This window comes from Lissotriton vulgaris, chromosome 1_2, assembly GCF_964263255.1.
Source record: "Lissotriton vulgaris chromosome 1_2, aLisVul1.2, whole genome shotgun sequence".
Classification (NCBI taxonomy): Eukaryota; Metazoa; Chordata; class Amphibia; order Caudata; family Salamandridae; genus Lissotriton; species Lissotriton vulgaris.
The window spans coordinates 125998751-126019409 of NC_141686.1; the positions used below are offsets into that span (position 1 = coordinate 125998751).

General features: G+C 43.3%; 1 protein-coding gene across 1 annotated transcript in view; it reads right to left on the reverse strand.

Moving 5' to 3' along the window:
* The window catches only part of LOC147734674 (estradiol 17 beta-dehydrogenase 5-like), a 399626-nt gene that overhangs the window by 242122 nt on the left and 136845 nt on the right, over positions 1-20659 (reverse strand). The window contains exon 4 of the mRNA XM_086952968.1: positions 6535-6651. Coding sequence (XP_086809094.1) covers positions 6535-6651 — 117 coding nt within the window. The remainder of the gene's footprint in view (positions 1-6534; positions 6652-20659) is intronic.

A 20659-nucleotide genomic window follows, 5' to 3' on the forward strand; every position in this document is an offset into this window, starting at 1 on the left:
AAGTGCTTTGATAAGTGGGACCTAATAGGTATCACGCGGATTAAAGATGTGTGGGGAAGAGACGGAATGCATAAGTTTGACTCTTTGAAAAAACAATACAGACTTCATGATAATGAGCACTACCGTTATCTCCAGATTAGACATGCTCTGCTTACGCACATTCCTAGAGATACTGCGCCTCCCGATGCTTCCCCTCTCGAGGACCGAGTTTTGGACGGGCATCTCCTGGAGAACACTATCTCTCTGATATACAAAAAACGTATTAATAATATGGGGGACCCGTTGGGACACATCAGAACACAATAGAACGCAGATGTGGTGGAACTGGACAATGAAGACTGGCAGGAGGCGGTCTCCTCTCCGAAAGTGGTAGCGATTCAGAAGAGGCTTAGATTAGTGCAGTTGAAAATCCTTCATAGGTCATATGTTACGGGACCCCGCCTGGTTTGTATGGGTCGAGTGGAGAGTGGAGAGTGCCGGAGGGGGTGTGGAGAGCTCGGCAATTTTATGCATATTTTGTGGCACTGCACGGAGGTACGGGACTACTGGGTGAAGATTCATGATGAGGTGCGAGAGGTCATGGTGGTGGAGATCCAGCCAGAAGCCCGCAGGTGTATACTAAACGTTTGGGAACCCACGGACTTAAGTGTCTACGGTAAACAGTGGGTAGCGTTGGCATATATGATAGCGAAACGAAATATAGCTCAGCCGTGGGGAGCCAGTCAGCCGCCCCGAGTTTCGAAATGGGTGGAAGACTTGGACGGGTGCATGTTTAGGGAAAAGTCGGTATATGTAGCCAGGGGATGTCCAGAGAAGTGGGGAAAGGTTTGGGGGGCCTGGAATAGCTACCGTGGAGAGATTTGTGTGCCCCCGACAAGGAAGGCAGAGGATGAGGAGCATGAATCCCCATGACTCAAGATTTTCTATATTGTGTTTAGTATTCTGTACATATGGGAAAGTAACAATGATCAGTGAGAGAACTGCTACTGTCACCTGATGTTTTTTCTTCGTTCTTCTGTGAAATAAAAAGAATAAAAAAAAAAAACTATTTGGGAATACGAGGGGATACCAATTTCACCAGGGCTGAGCAATCAGTTAAAAACAATTCTCCCATAGGCCAATACGCTGGAGCTTTGCTACGTTTTTTGAATAAATGCAGTAACAGGTTAGATAGGCCAGCTATACCCACCAACAACATGGGTTAGTTACATCCAGAACCTTTACGCAGGTAATGGATTTGTAATTGATCAAAATGGATCAAATGCAGATCTCTCACCATATGATTCCCCCACCGAAAAGTTTGTTGAACTAGCCATCAAGGCCATGCGCTCCTCAGGGGCGATGGGCCCGGATGAGCTCCCAATTTCAGTATTGAAACAAAACAGTACTATGTGGAGCAAAATCCTTTTCCCGGTGTTTAGATTTTGTTATGCAAATAAAACGGTTCTCCCTTCTTGGAAGGGGAGTATATTAGTCCCCCTGTTCAAGAAGGGAGACCGTGATGCTCCACAAAATTATCGACAAATTGCACTTCTGGATGCCGTGGGTAAAGTCTTTGCCAAATGCCTTTTGATGCAAATCAATGATTGGGTGGGCTTGGGAACATTTTTACCCTTTGAACAAACTGGATTTAGGCGAAAGCATGGAACCATAGATAACCTAATGGCATTGCAGGTGATAACCGACAAATATGTTAAAGGCCGAGGAGGGAAGGTGTATGCAGCTTTCATAGATTTCTCCACAGCATTTGACAAAGTAGATCGTCCTTTGCTGTGGAGAAAACTGTCGGACCTCGGCATGCCGGCCATTCTACTGGAGTTAGTCCGAGCCCTTCATACGGACACCTGGTGTAGAGTCTTGATGGGAGGGGAAAGAGGTTTATCCCAAATTAGTCCTACAACAAACGGCCTAAAACAAGGTTGCTTGTTGGCCCCTTTATTATTTTCATTATATATATCTGACCTCCCCTATGCCTTGTCTTTGAGTGATGGTATCGCCCCTTTACTGGGGGGTAAATCGATTGTCTGTTTGCTTTATGCTGACGACATTCTAATATTGGACCTAACACCAAGGGGTCTAAATAGGCGTTAGTAGGCATTACATGAATATGCAGTGGCCCATCACCTAAAGATAAACGTGTCTAAAAGTAAATTAATGTGCATGCAGGGAAGGAAAAAGTTGAAGTACGGGAACTTTGTTTGGTCTGTAGGTGGACAAAATTTGGAATTGGTCATATCATATGTCTTCCTAGGAAAAACAGTGTGCGGAAACTTAAGTGACAAGGCTCACATAGAAAACATTAATCGTAAAGCGTTAGCACAAGGGAAAAGCCTAATCTCCCTTTATAGATCCACAGGGAGAAGACATTTTGCACTCCTATTAGAGGTTTTCCGTGCCAAAATTCCCCCCTCCCTGTTGTATGGTATTGAATTACTTTACTTAAGCAAATGGGGCTTTTTACATACAACAATAGGCAAAATGTTGCGCTCCTTAGCCACGGTTAATTCTGCTTGCCCTGTTGCCGCTCTTAGGTTGGAATTTGGTTTGCGAAGAAGCTGGGTACAGGGTCTTGCAGGGATAGTGCGATGGGTCTCAAACCTTGTAAAGGGTGAACTTGGTACATTACGTTCTTTTATCAGGAAAGAATTATTAGGAACCCTAAAAGAGCAATCATTATATGTAAAGAATTTTAGAACTGCGGTTGACTTACTTCAATTGGACAAATCTGTACTTTTTAATTTATCTTCATATCAGCTAAAAGCTTTGTTGAAACAGGCAACCTGGAAACTAAGTTTCACTATGGACAGGGAAGCACGCATTCTAAAGAAGGGCGTTCATCTGGCTATTGACTCCTGTCTGATAAAGAAGGCGCAATCTTACATTATTTGGAACCTCCCGCATGGAGTGCGCCGCTTTTGGTTTTTACTGAGGCCGGGTACTCTCCCACTAAATAATATATTGTTCAAATGGTACGGGTCCTCCCCGGTCTGTAATTTGTGTAATAACTCTATTCAGGATGTTACTCACGTGCTTTTTATATGTCCCGCTCTTCTACCTCATCGACGTAAGTGGATGAGGCCGATCTGCTTACAACTATCTATTCTGTCTGCCTCCGCATTTACAGACGCTATCTATAATCCACCTAATGAAATGTTCTGTCATAGGATTTTTAACTTTTTAAAATGTTTTTTAGACATGTATTAATTTTATATGGTCGTTACGATTATTAACATGGATTTTATTAGATAAATTATAATATTTTGTCTATTTGTATATCTTGTTCTATGGTTCGAGATTGTATGTTTTATTTTGGTTTTCGTTTTTATGTGGATCTCTTCGGAGTTCCAAAATCATAAATAAATGACTTATGACTTACCCACCAACAAAATGAAAGACAAAATCAACATCAAAAAGACGAAATGGCTTAATAAAGGCTTGTTTAAGCACTATTGTAGTACTCCTTGGCTGAGCAGTTTGAGCTTGCGGATCTTTTTGTGCATTCCTGTTTCTAAACGTTTTAGGTAGCGGTAACATGATTGGTGTAATGAAGGCTTTAATTTGCTGAAATATAACTAATATATTCATATTTGTTCTGAACAGGGTCCCCCAAAATCTGTGTGAAAATTGCTGCAAAGCCTTTGGGTATATGCAAACATGTAGGAATACACTTTCCACTACTATCTGAGTACCAATTTCTCGTGCAGAAAATGTGCGCAGGTGGACCCTCAGTGCAGTTTTTACAGAATATGTGAAGAGAAACAATTGGACAAAGGAAAAAAACTGTTGTATATAAAAATCCACAAATTTGCAAATACTACTGATGCTTCATTTAGGCGATATATACATATGTATCACAAAAGGTATAGCAAGTCACCCATGTGTGTCAATACAATGCAATTGGGAAAGTAGGCATAATTATCATCCGTATATAAATGTTATCTACTCTTGGCGTATAATACTAATTATTTAGTGAATTGGTCTCTATGTATATTTTTTACTTTGATGTCTTTTTTTACTTATGCAATTTACTTGGATTTTGCAGGTAGAGTGTCGCCCATGCCTGAATCAAAAAATCTACAGGCCTTCTGCAAGTCCCATGGTATAGCCATGGTGTGCTACAGTGCCCTAGAGGTCTATGATTCTAGTATCTGGTAGGTAAAAGGCTGAGACTAACCAAGATGTGTGAAGCCTCTTACTCACTGTTTAGCAGATATCCTGCTTGAATCCAACAGCCTTGTAGTGTCCCTCTGCAACACTGACAACCCAGAGATTCGACTGCAGTCCAGGCCATGCAAAACATAATTTATACACCATATGCAATTTCATGATCTCACCCTTAATGCAATACAGAATGTTGTAAATAATCTTACAGATCTGATTACATTAAAATTAACCTTAACACCATAAAGGAGACTACTATGCATTTGCAATTAATTTAGCGATCAAGTGAGCGTTGGTTTATCGTTATATTGTACTTTTAGGTGTCGTTACTTATTACTATTAATATTGTCAGGGCCTAAGCTTTGCATTTGGTGTGTGAGTAATGGTTTGCAAGGGTATTGTGAGAGCTGTAGGTTGCAGATTGGTTTTAATTATTAAACATAGCTGTACTTTAACTGTGCTTTTAACTGCATTTCTAAGGCTTTTTAAACATAAGGTAAGGTGTTATAAACAAAGCTAACCATGACTTCACTTTAATCTAGTTTTTTCAGTGAATTCTTAATTTCATTTATCCAGCATCAGTTCGGTACAGGGCCTGGCACCCAGAGCCCCATGGTTTGCCAGCGTCTACTGTGCACAACCTCACTCAGAGGGGATTGACCACAGTTCCTGGCTTATGGCCAGGCAGTGCGCTTTTCCTGCTGCAGGTGGCCAACCCCTGCTGTGCATCGAACAGCAGGGGTTGGGCGAAGGTCATGAGACCAAGAGCCCTCAGGAGCCAACCCCTTCTGCACACTGCCTCGGCCAGAGAACCTAAATGTGGCCCAATAACAGATGCCATTTAGATCAAGCATTTAAATATACACTGATTTACACATGTATTACTAAAGTGTAAAATCAAAATGTCTGTTATTACCATACAAAAAAGAACGATACGAATGCCAATACTACTACCTTACTCTTACTCATTTTTTCGAGAGGCCATTTTGAGAATCCAACAACATGTACCATAGACTTCTTTTTCTGTCTGAAATAAATCTTTTTCTTTTATTTATTTTTTTCCATGTCAAAATTATACATTTCTACAACTCCATCAATCTTTAAACATTGCACCTCACCAAAATCTTACTTGATAAAATCTTCTACTAACATTCAGCATTCTTCCATTTACACTCTCATACTCTCTTCATACTGTATTTTCATTCACTCGCCACACAAACAGCATACACCCTATATCTTTAAATTTCTTTCTTTGGAACTTTTTTGACCTTTTTCAAATACAAGCCATAGTATTCGATTTTACAACACAGATGTTCAAAAATGTAAACAGTTTAGACTTTGTTTGATACTCTTATGGCTGAAAAAACAAACTGGTCATTACCATAGAGCCTAACCAACGTGACAAAAAGATGCTCATTGTGCCACAGATTCCATTCTGGAATCAGTTGAAAGACTAAACCTAATTCTGCCACACTCCTAAAGCCAAGTTATTGGGATTCCATCTCACTGAATGGATTTAAACCTTTGTGCTTTAGATATAGGTATATCCTTTTGTTTATAAGTGCCACATATGAACCATACATTGAGGTCACCTAAATGTAATACAGTATATATTGTCATTTTGAGGGCGGTGAAGGGCCGCACAGCTCACTCAAGGCCTCACCTCTCTTGTATCATGGCTCATCCCCACACTCCACAAAGGTAACAAATACCATATTACATTCTACTCATCTGTGTACTATATCTTTGCATAAATGATGTGTGTTGTGTCATGCGTATTTGTAGAGCGCACACTGCCACCCGTGAGGGTATCCAGGCACTATGTGTGTCTGGTCTTGCCTGAGGGAGGGGCCGATGGTGGGGGGGGGGAGGTAAAGCCAGGTCTTCAGTTTCTTGCTCAACTCAAGAAGTGATACGGCTCTGATGTATATTCAGAGGAAGTTCCACACGCTGGGAGTGATGTATGAGAAGGTCCTCCCTCCAGATCTGTTTTGGTGTAGTTGTGCGATGTGTGTGAGTAGGACTCCAGCAGAGCGGAGGTGTCTGGGGGGGGGGGGTTGGTGAAAGGAGATGTGATTGTTTAGGTAGTTGGTAGCCTTTGTTGTGTAGGGCCTTAAATATGTGACTGATCATTCCAACACAAAATACTAAAGCAAGCAACTTAACTTCCGAAATACAGAAATAAGCAAGGATCTTCGGATTTCAGAAAATCACATATTGAGTGGGAGCCAAGGGAGGGAGTTATTCGAGGATCATAACATATTTGATTGGACTGTGGTGACCACGGCATAAGTAGGTCATTCATCCTTTACAAGATCAGGCTTTAGATTTTACAGGTGTAAATGTCCAATAGTGTTTATCCAGGTGGTTTACCTTCAAAGCCATAGGTAAGTGAATGAGATAGAGATCTATAAAGTCCAGTTGGAGGTCCTTCAGCGATTTCTCCAGGGCGACTCTGACCAGCTTCGGGGAGTTGAAAGTGCTGTAGAGCTGTAAAAAGAGCAGATATACATTATTTGCTTTGGTGTTCAGATGAAGGTTGGCAACAATTGGTGGACACGGACTACCCATCTGCAAATGAAGCAGTAAATAAATATGAGGTCATTTCAGGGCATGAAATATTGGCAGGCAACGCTCAACGTTTACTTTGTAACAAAGAGCTCGGAAAAAATAATAATAAATGAAGATCAAAACCCATATGAAGCAGTGACAGTGCCTTTGTAATGTTTGCTAATCAACCTCCTAACCTTTTTCAGGAAGTTAGGTGGCATCCATTGAGCAAAATCATGCGGACAGCAGCATTGGCAATTACGCCACAGGAAATAAAATCATAAGGCCTTTGACCCCCCAAAAATACTTAATTGCCAATGGAACAGCAGCAGTTCCGTTTAAAAACAGGGGCTGCTAAGAAGCTACATGGAAGATGGAGTGTGTGCTGTTCCGAGTAAGCATGGGCGAATTTTGCGAATCGGGCGTTCGCGAATTTTGCGAATTTGCGAACTCGCAATCCGCAAAATCCACGAATTCTCGTGAATTTGCGAATTTTTTTTTTGTGTGTGTTCGCAAGGATTTCTGTCAGTTCGCAAGGATTTCTGCCAGTTCCCGAGGGTTTTGTACCAGTTCGCAATTGCGAACGTACATGTCGGCTCGCAACGGTCGCGATTATGTTGTTTCTACGTCTGGTTTATCATCACAGGTTCCCAGCACCCTCTGTTTCACCCCTGCCACCCTCTGTTTCACCCATGCCACCATCTGGTACATCAATGCCACCCTCTGGTTCATCATCACTGTAGATTATGGGGGGAAAAAGCAAGCACACCTGCCTGCTTCAACTGACATGAATTAATTTGGGGTTGATTTATTAATGTGTCACTGTTTTAAAATTCCAGTCTGGCACCTGCTTCCTTATCTGTAATTTGCTTTCTGTTGCAGTGCAATTTTTTTTCCAGGACCTTTGTGGCCTACTTGTAGCTATTCTATGAGCCTGCTGTGAGGGTCAGAGCAGGGTCATACAATTGTTGCAACTAGCAACTGAACTCTGGAGGGGCCCTTGTCAGGAAGCACTACAGGGAATGGTTACTAATGATGAGTTTGAACTTTTGAACCTGCTGAATGCTTTCACTTTTGCAAAACTCGTTTTTCTGCAGAACAGCATTACAGCAACTGTAATGCCCCAAACAAGCTTATATGAGAAAGTTGATTTCTAATCCAAAAGTTATCCAAAGAAAATCAAAAGGCCTTAAATCCAAAAAAGTGCAGGCAAATGTCAACCTGAGGAGTTATTCTGATAAAAATCATCATTTTCAGAAGGTCTATGCTGCTTGCTAGTAGATTTCTTGTGCAGAATTGCAATTTTTGTAATTTCGCGAGTGCGAGATTGTTGCTGCCCGCCGCACCTACATGTTCGCAATTGCGAACTTACACCGCACGCCGCAAAATTGTATCACCAAGAAAAAAAAATCCGCTGCGTGCGAATTTTCAGTAAATTTGCGAGCGTTCGCGGATTGCGAATTTACCGAAAATCCGCAAAAACCCGTGAGCGGAACGGATTTTCCGCCCATGCTTAGTTCCGAGTCATCTGTAAATTACCATTTTATGTTATTTTTTATATGTGAGATGGTCAAGAATAGTCTTGTATGGACCTTATCCATGAAATACGATTCATTGCAAAGATCCGATTTGGGCTGAGCCGTTCATAATATAGCATAACCTGTGTTTTACTCAGGTTCACAGTAAGTGAATTACCTATAGCTTGTTTGGAGAGTATATCCAGATCTGGTTGTCAGCCTATTACTGTCTGGTTACGCAGAAAATCTACATAACAGATGTCACTAACTTGTCACAGCCGGCAGTTTAAATTGAATAAAGGAGACATTTATACATTAAACAGGATTCAGTGTTCAGATAGCTGAGTGGATGATAAATGTATGAGGGTATCCACAAAAAAAGATGAGTATATTGGTGTGAGAATACGAGAGTGAATCACAAGAGGGACTGTTCGATGTTTTCATTAATATTGAATCCTGTCCCTTTTGGTAGCAGGGTATCACTCCCATACTTGAGGGTTTCAGATCACCTGCTACTAAGTCATCATTTAAGTCTCACGTGCATCAGCTAAGTGAAGATCCTGATGCATGAACACGTCCCCTTCAAACACCACTGAGACAACAAATTCTCTTCCCAAGTTTGCGGTTCGCAAGTCTAGCTTAGCTCCACTTTGATGTATAATAGTGATTAAAATCAACTCCTTTGGTGCACCTATTAGCTACAATGGTCAGCACCAATACAGCACACATCAGAGAATTAACCAGACATTGCACTATCTGATTAAAGATAGAGGGGCAGATTTATGTCGGACTTGTGCCACGTTTACGATGCCGTTGCGTGATGCAACGGCGCGGAAACGTGGCGCATCCCTGCGACCCATTTTCAACGTGACGCATCTAGGCAGATGCGTCACGTTGTAAAGCCCTGCGCCACATGGAACCTGTGTCAGGTTTCAAGTGGGCGTTCTGTCGCAGGGTGGGCGTTTCCTCGTAGGAAAGCCCTGTAAAACTGACGCAGTGAAATCTACAAGATTTCACTGAGTCAGTTTTACGACGCTGCTGCGTCAAATCAGTGACGCACCATGTTATGTATGGGCGCCCTCTGTACATTGCATGAATTGCGTCGCACTTGCGACGCTACTCCAGCAATGCACCGCCCGTACACCACAAGATGCGTCACGCATCTGCCCTTCCTTGCACCATGGTGCCGCAAGGAGGGAATTGCGTGATGCATCAGTTCTGGCGCATCCCTGCTGATTTGCAGAGATGCGCCAGAACTCATAAATCTGCCCCAGAATGTCTTTGCCTTTTCCACTGGCAAGCCTACTTAAAATTTGGCCTGGGGAACTTACCAAGGCCATGGTTCTATTAGGCTCATGTCATGTAATGTTGTCTTGTGAAGCGCATGAATCACCCCACATGGGCTATCTCCGCGCTGTAGACCGCTGGGGAACCCGTCCTGGCTTTCCCTGTGAGATGGTCCCTACTGGGTATCTCCAGGGTGAAACCAGGTATCCCTGGCGTATGTATGGGGCCGTTGTGGAGATGAGGCAAGCTAATGCCCAGAGTTGCCGAGTGTGATCCCTGGTTAGAGTAGGCACCGAGGCAAGAATTATCGAGTCCGCTGACCGTGGTCCACGACCCTGCCGCGTCGGGAATTGAACCCTGGCTCCAGGCCGTCCTCTGCTTCCGGGTCTGCTGCCTCTAACCAGTGAGCCACACCACTCCACAATGGCTCATGGTGCGATGTATTACCCTTATTAAACATCAGGGATGATAAGACCCTCAGCATTTATCAAGAGATATAACATTTCTAGAAATACTCTATAAATATTGGAGTTAGGACTAAGCCCCACCTTTCTGAGTTAGTCTTCAAAGCATGCTTGACCAACAGAATGTGAACATTTGCTTTTACCACTTGCTTGTAAAGCATGGTGAAGGGTGACATTTTGGGGAAATGCATAGGTATAATTCTTTAAATTGAATTTACTCGTCACATCTAGGCCTCATAAATATTGCTCAGATGGGTGTCCCAGTGATCTGCTGCTATTTATAGAAAAACATCAGTGGTATTTATCTTCGGATACAGAGCCAGATGTATGACCACTCCGTTTAGCGAATTGCAAATTGCGCAGGATTGCGACTCGCTAAACTGAATGTACAACAGTGTCTCAGACACTGTTTGTGATTCCCAATGGGGTCGTAAATTGCACGCATCATCAATATTCATGAGGCAAGCGCAATTTGTGACCCCATTGGGAATGGCTAGCACTCACAGGGATGGTAGCCTGCTGGGGCAGCAGACCACCATGTCTGGTACTGCTTTTTCAATAAAGCAGTTTTTTCTTGAAATGCAGCCTGTTTTCATTTCCATGGGAACACTGCCTGCTCTTAAAAAATATTTTTGCACCCATTCACAAAGGTGAAGGGGATGCCTGGGGACCCCTACCAATTTGCAAGGGGTTTACAACCTACTTAAAGTAGGTGGTAAACTGCAAGTCTTTTCCAACCATAAATGCAGTCGCAAAACAACAGCACATTGGTTTTAGAGTAGCTATTAAAAAGGGATGGCCTTGGCACGCCCCTTCCTATTACCGAGTCACAAACGCTATTTTGCGAGTCAGTGACTCTCAAAATAGCATTTGTACATACCACCACCATTTTTTGCAGTCGCAAATGGGTTGATTCCCCTTTTGCAACCACAAAAAATGGCCGTACATCTTGGCCTTAAATTCTTGGGTTTGCTGCTCTTCTTTAACCTGAATCATTAATACCAAAAGTTTGTCCATAAGTGTCTATTTCTTTTAGCATTATGTCAGTGTAATAATTGTCCTTGGTACTTTCACAACATCATGGTGAATATTTCTATTAATTATATATGTTGGTCAAAATAATTTGAACCATTCCAATGTGTGTTTTGCAACAGGACTCTAAAAACTATGAGCAGCACAGTTCTGCGTATGGTCTCATAGGCGAGCAGTTTATTTTATCCTTCTTAAAACCGTCCGGGCACACCCTCTCAAGTGCTTCTCCTAGCTTGCCCAGTGTTTGTGAGGTTTAACTCTGGGTTATATTTTAGGCAGTTTGACATGTTGGATACTGACGATTATGGTCACTTTCAATTCGTTCAGAGATCTGGAAATCAGTGCATTCATTATACCACACCCATCGACCAATTGATTCAACAAGCATTTGAAATGCAATCGGTCTCTCCTTTGGGACCTTATACGTATTTAGCTATGCAGCACATTAGCCTGGGTGCTGAAACATCTACTGTTCGTTAACATGGAGGGAAAATAAGCATCAAACTGCGTGGCACGCCAGGTATGGGAACACATGGAGATAAATATTGCCTTTCAGCTGGAAATGGAATAGTCCGAAGCTGTTTTTAATATAAAATCATGGCCTTCGGTGGACATATCACTGAAAATACAAGATTTGAAAAAAATATTACTGTCTACAGGTGCTCATGGAAGACAATTTCTATGGAATGGAATCTAGAGAATGCTAAAGTGATTCTGGTATTTTACTGACCTCTGCTGATCATTTTATACCAAGAAAGTTAAATAGAGGCAGTTGCCAGAAAAAAAAAATCCCTAGGTAGAAAGCAATTCTGGTATTTTACTGACATCTGGTGGTCGTTTTTTGTTACGACAGTTAAATAGGGGCAGTTGAACAGAAAAAAAATCTCTAAACTGAAGCAGACGGAAGCAGACAAGTCCTAGGGCTGATCTCCAGAGCCCACAGAGCACATACACATATACGTATATACTAAAGTATATACAAGATGTCTCGAATGCTCGACCTAAAACTGAGGGTGAAGTGAGGCGTTTGAGAGGGTGATACCCTTAAGGTGAATGGAGAATGAAAATTTTTGGGATGGTGAGATAGGTCTGAAAAGTGGGTGAGCTCATTAAAGTCTGTGGAGGCATTTTGTCTGCCGGGCGGATGAATGGAAGTATTAGGAGAGTGGCACACACCAATGCAGATGAGGTCACAGGCATGTTAACAGGCATTGGCAAAACCAATAATTCTCGGCAATCCGAGGGGTATAGGCGTCATCAATGCGTTGTCAATGCTAATGGCAATGACAATAACGAAATAACCCAAAGCACTCTCTTTTGAGTCCTTTGGAATACCAACCCAAAACACCAAATACAAGAACAATGCACTTCTACAAATATTTTAGAGCTGTCAAAATCAAACCAAAGTCATTATGACAGCAAGTAGACAAAACCATAACGTTAAAAAAATGACAAGGATTTATCACAGATTCCTTTTTAAGTATCACCTTCTCCTTATCCAAAATCTTAAAATGTGTAGCTGGCAAGAGGAGCAAGGGGGCTCATGACTTAGCTGGATGGGTATACATTTTCAGTCAGTCGGTCATAAGATTATTTACAAATAAAAACCACTCTGCACAAATGTGTGTGAGGGTACAATATTTCAAAAGTAGCATATGTTGAAAAGTACATTTCATGTAAAGACTCTCGAAATCTTGTAAAAGGCTGATGAACTGTAGAGGCAGAGCAAATTTCAAAAGAGAACAGCACTGTCTGCAGGCAGGAAGGAGCATATGCCACAAACAAAAAGAGAAGAAAGAAATATAAAGTGCCAGCTATAAGTCTGCAAAAACAAATATTAACATTTTTAAAAAGCATCAACTATCACATGGCATTTTATTATGGCGATATGGTGCTTCCTAGCAGGTGAACTTAGAACAGGTACAGATACACTTATTGAGCAGACAATTATGATTGGCACACACAGAGGGTATTATTGCCTTTGAATGACTAACTTTAAGACCAACTTTAAAGACACAAGGATGGCTCAAAATATAAAAAAAGGATCAAGAATGGAAAGAAAAGAAACATTGACAAAGTAAAGTACTGGCCTACCAGCCCCGGTACTGAAGTGCACTTATTTTTAGGAGGATGTGTACATGTGATTATGGAAACTCCTGTCACGCACAGTGCAAGAGAAACACTGGCTAAAATAGCTGATTCACCGCCCCATGCTGTGGTGGGCATTAGTTAAATATGAATGACAGCTAAACAGAGAAACACATTGAGAGGGATACTCACCCAAAGCCTCAACGTGTATGTACAGAGCTTTGCCCTTTTTATTTACGTATTTCTATTACTTGAAGGTCACGACAAACCTAAAGCTATCAGTGAGCCAAACCTAAAAAGGCAGCTGTCAGTAGGGAGAAGGGCTAGCAGTGGATGGGCTGAAAGTAAGCAGTGAGCTTTAGGTGCTAAACACGGTGCCGAGATTAGTGTTTAGCATATGTCAGAACTACATGGCAAGAAAGTATGGGAGAGGCATATTCTCAGCAGTGGGTAGATAGAACTTGGTAGAAAACAGGCAGGCAGGCCCATAGCAGAGGGCCGACTAGGAGCAGGTGGCAGGGTTACATCAACAGAGGTTGCTGATGCTTGGTGATAGCAGGTGGGGTGGGCATGACATTGGCCTTGGTAAACTGGTAGTCATGACGTCATCAGGGAGTGAACGGGTAGTCACTGAGTTAAATGCTTGCTGGCACCAGAGGGAGAGTCATACAGTGTTGTCACTCAGCTGGATTGGTTGATACAAGTGCCTTAATGGGACTTGGAGGCAGCAGAGGGTGAGAGGGACTTGTGTGGATGGTGTTGTATACCAGAACAGGGAGGACGTAGCTTTAGACTTGCCATTCTGCCTCTCTGGCACTTATCCAGCAGGGTGCGGGTAGGAAGCTGTTTTCAGAACAGGATGGGCTTGAGTCCACGACCCATTCATACCACTGACGCCTATGAGTGGATAGTTTGAAAATGTTGGCAGGGCTGATTTAAACTTCCAGTCTAGCGCTGGTTGGGGGTGTTTGGTGTCAGCAGAGGCAAGGAATATACAGTGATAACAAGAAGGCAGGCATAACATCAGCAGGAGATGGGACATGTGTACCTGCAGTGCATAGGGAAATCATAGCAATGTGGGTGGAAGCGCACTAATGCCATTGAAGAGCAGACAGTAGGCCCAGGGCGTCACATGGTGAATGGACATGTGTCAGCCAGGCTAGGCATTACAAGGTGTGAGGAAGGGATAGTTGCAATGTGTTAGGAGAAAATAGCTGGACATTTATCAGCAGAAGAGGGTTTGGAGCAGAATGCCCTCAGATGCTTGGCATCAGACGCTGATGTAAGTGCATGTGGCCAGCAAGAGGGTGGGCTAAGGCGCCTAATTGCATGGGGTTTATTGACAAATTGGGGAAGGGGCCACGTCAAAGGCGGACATTGGACTGCCAGTGCTCCAAAGGGGGCACTTATGAAGAAACACTATTATGCACTAAATAGCGCCTCTTCCAAGCCTAGGGTTGCACACTTCTGGGCATATTACCAACAACTAGCGATAATTTTTGTCTCTAACTTGTTTAGAGACAAAAATTATCGCCGCACATCGGCGATTTTTATCGCAGATAAACCTTGCTATTATCAAGGTTTATCGCAAATGCGATAAAAAACGGCCGCAATGCATGAATATCGCTGAGAAGTCAGCGATATTCATGCATTATCGAGCAAATGCTCTTAGCCATGTTATCCACCTCCCATTGGATAACATGGCTAAGAACTGCTCAGGGCAGGTGTTAGCTTTTGGAGATATTCGCGCTTAGCGCGAATATCTCCAAAAGTTGATAATAGGAGATAGCGATGTTAGGGACTGTTTTCAGTCTCTAACATCTTGGCACGCCCACTTTGCATGTCATTAGTGATAAATATCACTGACATGCAAAGCGGGGCCCAAGATGGTCGCTATCTCCTATTAGCTGTCACTAACTGGTGTTAGCGACAGCTTGGTAATAGGGAGATAATTTTATCTCCGCTTTCTTGGCTTTTAAAGCCAAAAAAGCGGAGATAAACCCCCTTGATAATATGCCCCTTCATTTTTTATAGGATATAGGTTTTCTCCTCTGATACAAGTAGGCCAGTCCAACTATTTAACTATTCAATTAACAATTAGAATGGTGACATCGCTACTAAAGACCCTGCCCTCACATGTTAACCGCAGCTCACTTCCACTCTCCTAGGCTCCCCATTTGCTTTGCACTTTCAATCTAAAGTGTCCCTTGTTATTGAGTGTGAACAAAGTGCTAATGTCTCAAACGAAGCTGTTGGGTCAGTGACAGGTGACGTGATGCCAATGCTGGTCTAGTTCTTTTGCTGAAATAAAACAGGTGTGCTTTATATTGGGAAGTCTTTAATTTGTTTGCAATGGGACTGCACAGTTCTTTGGTACCCAGATCAGGAACAGTCGGTATCTGCTGTTGTTGTTGCAGCACAGGCGTCTTATGTGTTAGCTCATGAATATAAGTGTGCTCACATTATTACTTTTTTTGTTTTTTGCTTGGGGTCTGACTTCCATGGCAATTCTCCTCCCCTCAGGAGGCGGGGTTATGACGTCACTCAAATGGTAAACACTGGCTTCGGATTCGAAAACATCACAGTGGCAGTGACGTAAAGTGGATACTTGATCAGCCCCTCCTTCTCTATGTGGGATTCCTGCTGGTCATCAAGCACCGCCCTCTATGTGATCAACGAAGTGATGTGGCTACAACTTGAGGATGATGGTTTAACAGCTGCTCCAGAATGCAGCAGAATCACCAAACTCACAGGGCTCATCCTGTTCTAATGTAAGATCCTACTTTCCTCATTGGTCAGAGAAAGCTCTGATTTCCAAGAAGAGGGAGGGTCTGCCTGAAAGTCCATGCCACAAAGGAACTTTACTGGGCATGCAAGTTGATGAATCTCCCCTTTCTCACGCTCCCCCAACTTTTCGTGGCTTAGGCTACACGAAAAAGGATTTATTGGCAAAACGACCTACAGGAAAAAAAGAAGTTTTGATTACTGGAGAATAGGATAGGTGCCAAAGTCTGTATTGCATGATCTATGTAAAACCAGCACACGCAGGAGTAGCATTCAGCCATCTCCTAGGGCTAGAGAGGAGGGAGCAAGGAGTGCAATGGTGGGGCAGTGATGGTAGGGGCAAAAAAAGGAGATGGAGCCTATGACCAGGCCCAGGGAAAGGGCACAAGACGAGAGCAGAACATGATTTACAGTCCTTTATACTGGTACGGCCCTCTGAGCTAGTGAAAACATGTGCGCTCCTGAGGACGGCTCCTAAAGAAAGAAAAAAGTAGTTCCTGAACAGATGTTAAAAGGGTGAGCAGTGTATTTATATGGTACTTGGTCCCTGTTCGTGGGAAGGTCTAAACACAGGAAGAGGCATGACAAATGCATGCCATGGACAAATGGGGAGAATTATTAGGAACCAGCAACTGGGAAGCCTATGGGTGGGCCGTAAGCCCATAAACTATATACAACATGTCTCAAGGGGACAGTGCACGCACTATCTAGCTGAGACCTAAAAAGGGTAAAAGAGAAAAAGATATAGCAATGAGAAAGAACTGCCTCTTTACCAAATGTTAAGTACAGGCAGTCACATAAATGTCACTCAATTAAATGGGGACTTCCAGCTCATGTTACAATACATTTTGCCATGAGAATCGCCATGAGCAGTAGGGAACACAGGGCAGGTGTGAACCAATAGTCAACGCAGCATAGAAATTAACAGCAATATAAGCAAGGTAATCATTTAAAATAATAGACTTAAGGTTGTTTTTAAACTAAAGAATAATTTCTAAATCTGGATACAAATGCCATAACTGCTTAATATTAAATCAGACCTGTTGAGCTGCTTCTATTTCACCATGCAAGTCTCATGTCTAGTAGAAAGCTAGCCTTGTTGATCTCTATTGCTGTGCTTCCAGTTATTTATAGATCTACACAATCCCCAGGCCGCCATTGGCTCCTCTCTTTATAGAGTTAATGCATCACTTGTAAATACTATGGGCCCGATTCAGAATTTGGAAAACAGGGCACTTCGTCACAGGTCAGGTGGTGAACTCTTTATGCAGGCTACCTGTTAGCAAATCATCTAGGGCAGTGACCTCTGCTACAGCATACTCCGTGTGCAGAAGAACGTTACCTCTAAGATCAACGCTCAGATGGTCTCGGTGAGCCCACAATGTGAGCATGATAATGTCCACAACTTCGAGATCAGCACACAAAGACACATATTGAATTTCGGGGCAGGAAACATGCCTCAGGAAAGCCACATAGCACAGTGCTTCGCCCCAGAGATACTTGAGCCATTCCTTTTTCCCCTCAATGGATGACGTTGTGAATTCTGCTCTCAGTAAAGTCATCCTTAAGAGTGGGTGAGTAGCACCACATGTCTACAAGCACAGTAGCACACCATGCTCGGGAAACAATCCTCACATAGCAACTGGGCTACCGGTACTGGGGTTCTTGAACTGATACATCGTACACGTGGCAGTGCACTTCTATTTTCCTTCCAATCACAGCAATCAAAATAATTTCGCTAGTCCATCAAATTAGCTCCTGACTTATAGAAGGGCAGCCAAACTTCCTGCCCTTAGATGTTGTCATCCTCTGGTTCATAGGACTAGCTAACATTCTCACACAGAGGCAGATGGAGGGATCAAGTCAGCAACTTGGACAACACGTGTTTTTTTCTGAGCTCCAACTGGGTCCAAATGCATCTTGCTCATAGTACAAATCTGTCTCTTGGTAGCAAACATCACATAACAATATCAGAGTTTCTGGGCCCATGGTGATGGTAGATATCACATAATATCACCAGGTGCTGTGCATTTCACTCATACAATCCTTCGGATGCTTGTTGCCGGTATTACTCAAACAGTGGGAACGACCATAAGAGTTGGAATGGTCACCCAGGAAATCTTCTTTATTTAGCTGTTAGTGGCAGTGCCTTCTGCCAAAGTGTTTGGCCGGTGATGTTTTCTTGCAGGCTATATAGGCTGACCTCCTAAACTTGTCTCATTCATTGAGGTGATGAGAAACAAACTTTCTATTTACCAGTAAGAATTTTGTAGATCTCAACAAGTCACACCAACCTGTCAACACCAGTCTGTGCAGGAAGGTGGTAAAGACTGGGCATATGGTAATGGAATCTGCAAATGTAAGAGGTTGGCCCCCTTACACCGAGCCTCTATCATCTAGCCTCGGCCTATAAAGCCATCAGCAGCATTGCCTCCACTCCTCATGCTGTTACCTCCTCGTTAGCAGAATCCTCTGTTTATTCAGTTGACCACATTATCCTTTTCTGTTCATTGGGGGCAGATGTTAATGGATAGGAGGTCCGAGAACACTATTTAAAAAGTATCATTTCCTTCTGCTAAGGGATAAGATGATCTTCGAGTTGATGATAACTCTACTGTAGTGCACTCCAAAACAGTACTGAAGTGTTGTAATAGAAAATGTAGGCCCTCATTAAGAGTGACGGAATTTCATTCAAACCATTAACTCCGGGTGAAATTCTTCATCTTCAATACCAGGTGTTTCCGAAATTATTTCGTCTACAAAACTCGGGACCTGGAGACACTGGACTCTTTTTCAGACTGCAAGGACTGGGGTACTGGGCTGTGGTAAGCAGCACAGTTTGGCCTTCATCCGACTCATGAAGCTATACAAGGTCAGCAGACAATGCTCTCCGTGGACATGCAGAAGCCCATCCTCCCCCTCTCCCCCCCCCCCCACAACCTCTGCTGCGCCCGCACTATCTGTTCGGAGAAGGTGGAAAATGCCACTGTTTTTCTTTCCAGAATTGAGGGACCTGCATGGAAAAAGACATGGTAGCATTATGCTGGCGTAGTTATTCCTCATTGCAGGGAGAAAAGTCATATAGCATGGATACTGACCAGAATACCTCTGGTATAGCTGCACCGAACGAAGACATACTCGTAATGAGGGCCTAAGCATTTCCTGTTTTATCCAAAACTTGATTTATCCCCGGAAGACTTTCTAAAGACAGTTCACGGTCTAAAGCGGGCTCTAAAAGTGCCTGCTTGAGGAGAATGAGCAGTTGCAATGAGTATTTACTATAAAGTATCACATGACTAAATGGGGGTGGCACATGTTAGAAATTAGGTTTCTGGTTGGCAGAGGTATGCACCCTGTACAAGCAGGACCCACAATCCTTGTCAGGGTAAGTGTAGTACACTCTAAAAGTTGACCTGTACTCACCATCTGGTAACTGTCCACAAAGCAGTCAGGCTAAACTAGAGAGGCATTGTGTACAGTATTTGTGCGCACACACACACACACAAGCACACACACACACACATATATACACATACAGTAACATAGTGAAAACACCACAAAAGTACTCCACACCAGTTTAGACAAACAGCCAATATTTATCTAAGTAAAGCAAGACCAAAATGAAAAACATCCAACAGACTCAAGTCAAGTTATGAACTTTGCAAGATTAAATTGAAATACGGTGCCTAGAAATAAGTAGCTCCAATGAGGGTTAACTGGTCAGGCTTGACCAGGACAAATCCAATACTTAGGTCTGTTCGTGATGAAGCGTGCGCCAGACACACAAGTCACGTAGACCCACTGACAGTACCTTGGATGTGTTGATTTTCGGGGATGATGCGCTGAAAAATGGTGGTGATGTGTCAGTATCGAGGCGACACATCAGTTCCACAGTCAGGCAAAGTTGCTGATGGGTTGATGTCATCGGTGCATCGGTTCTGAGGTGTCTGATGCGAACCACAGGGCTGAAGGCAATGCATCGGTTAAAAGCCACACCATCATGGAATGCATTGGGGATGGTGTGTTACAGACATCGGTGATGTGGTGTCAGAGAGTCCCACAGCAGCGGTACATCGGAAGTGCTGCATCAGCAAAGTTAGGGCTGTCTTTTAAGCCGAGGTCATTGAATCGCACACAGGCTGAGTGTTGTCCACGGCTTTGGTACAGGCAGCAGTAATGCCTCGGTTTCGTTGGGGATTGGCCGATTCCGAATGAGGTTTCAATGACAATGTGTTGGTTTCTTTGTTGCAGCACCTTACACTCACTTCCGAGGGCCCAGGACTGGATTTGGCACCACTTGGCAGAGCAGGACTCACAGCATAGGAGCTCAGGTGCTGGTAGCAAGATGCAGGAGAAGTCTTTGATATCCCAGAGACTTCCAACAGGATTGCCTCCTGCCCAACAAACCCTTGGAGAACATTTAGAGATTCAGGATGTACACAGTAAAGTCCAGTCCTCTCACTCCCAGACAAGAAGCATTAGGCATCAGGCCAACACAGCAAATCAAACAGCAAAGTGGCAGTACCTCCATGTAGCACAACAGCTCTTCTTCCTGGCAAAATGTCCTCGGTCCAGAAGTGTTCTAGTGCCAGAGGTCCAGCTTATACCCATTTTAGCCTTTGAAGTAGGAATACCTTAAAGAAAGGTCTTTGTAGTGCACAAGACCCTGTCCGTCTTTGCCCTTGTTCCAGACACACTACAGGGGTGTATGCAACTCTTTGTGTGTGGACAGGCACAGCTCTATTCAGGTGCAAGTGTCAGATCCTGCCTCCCACT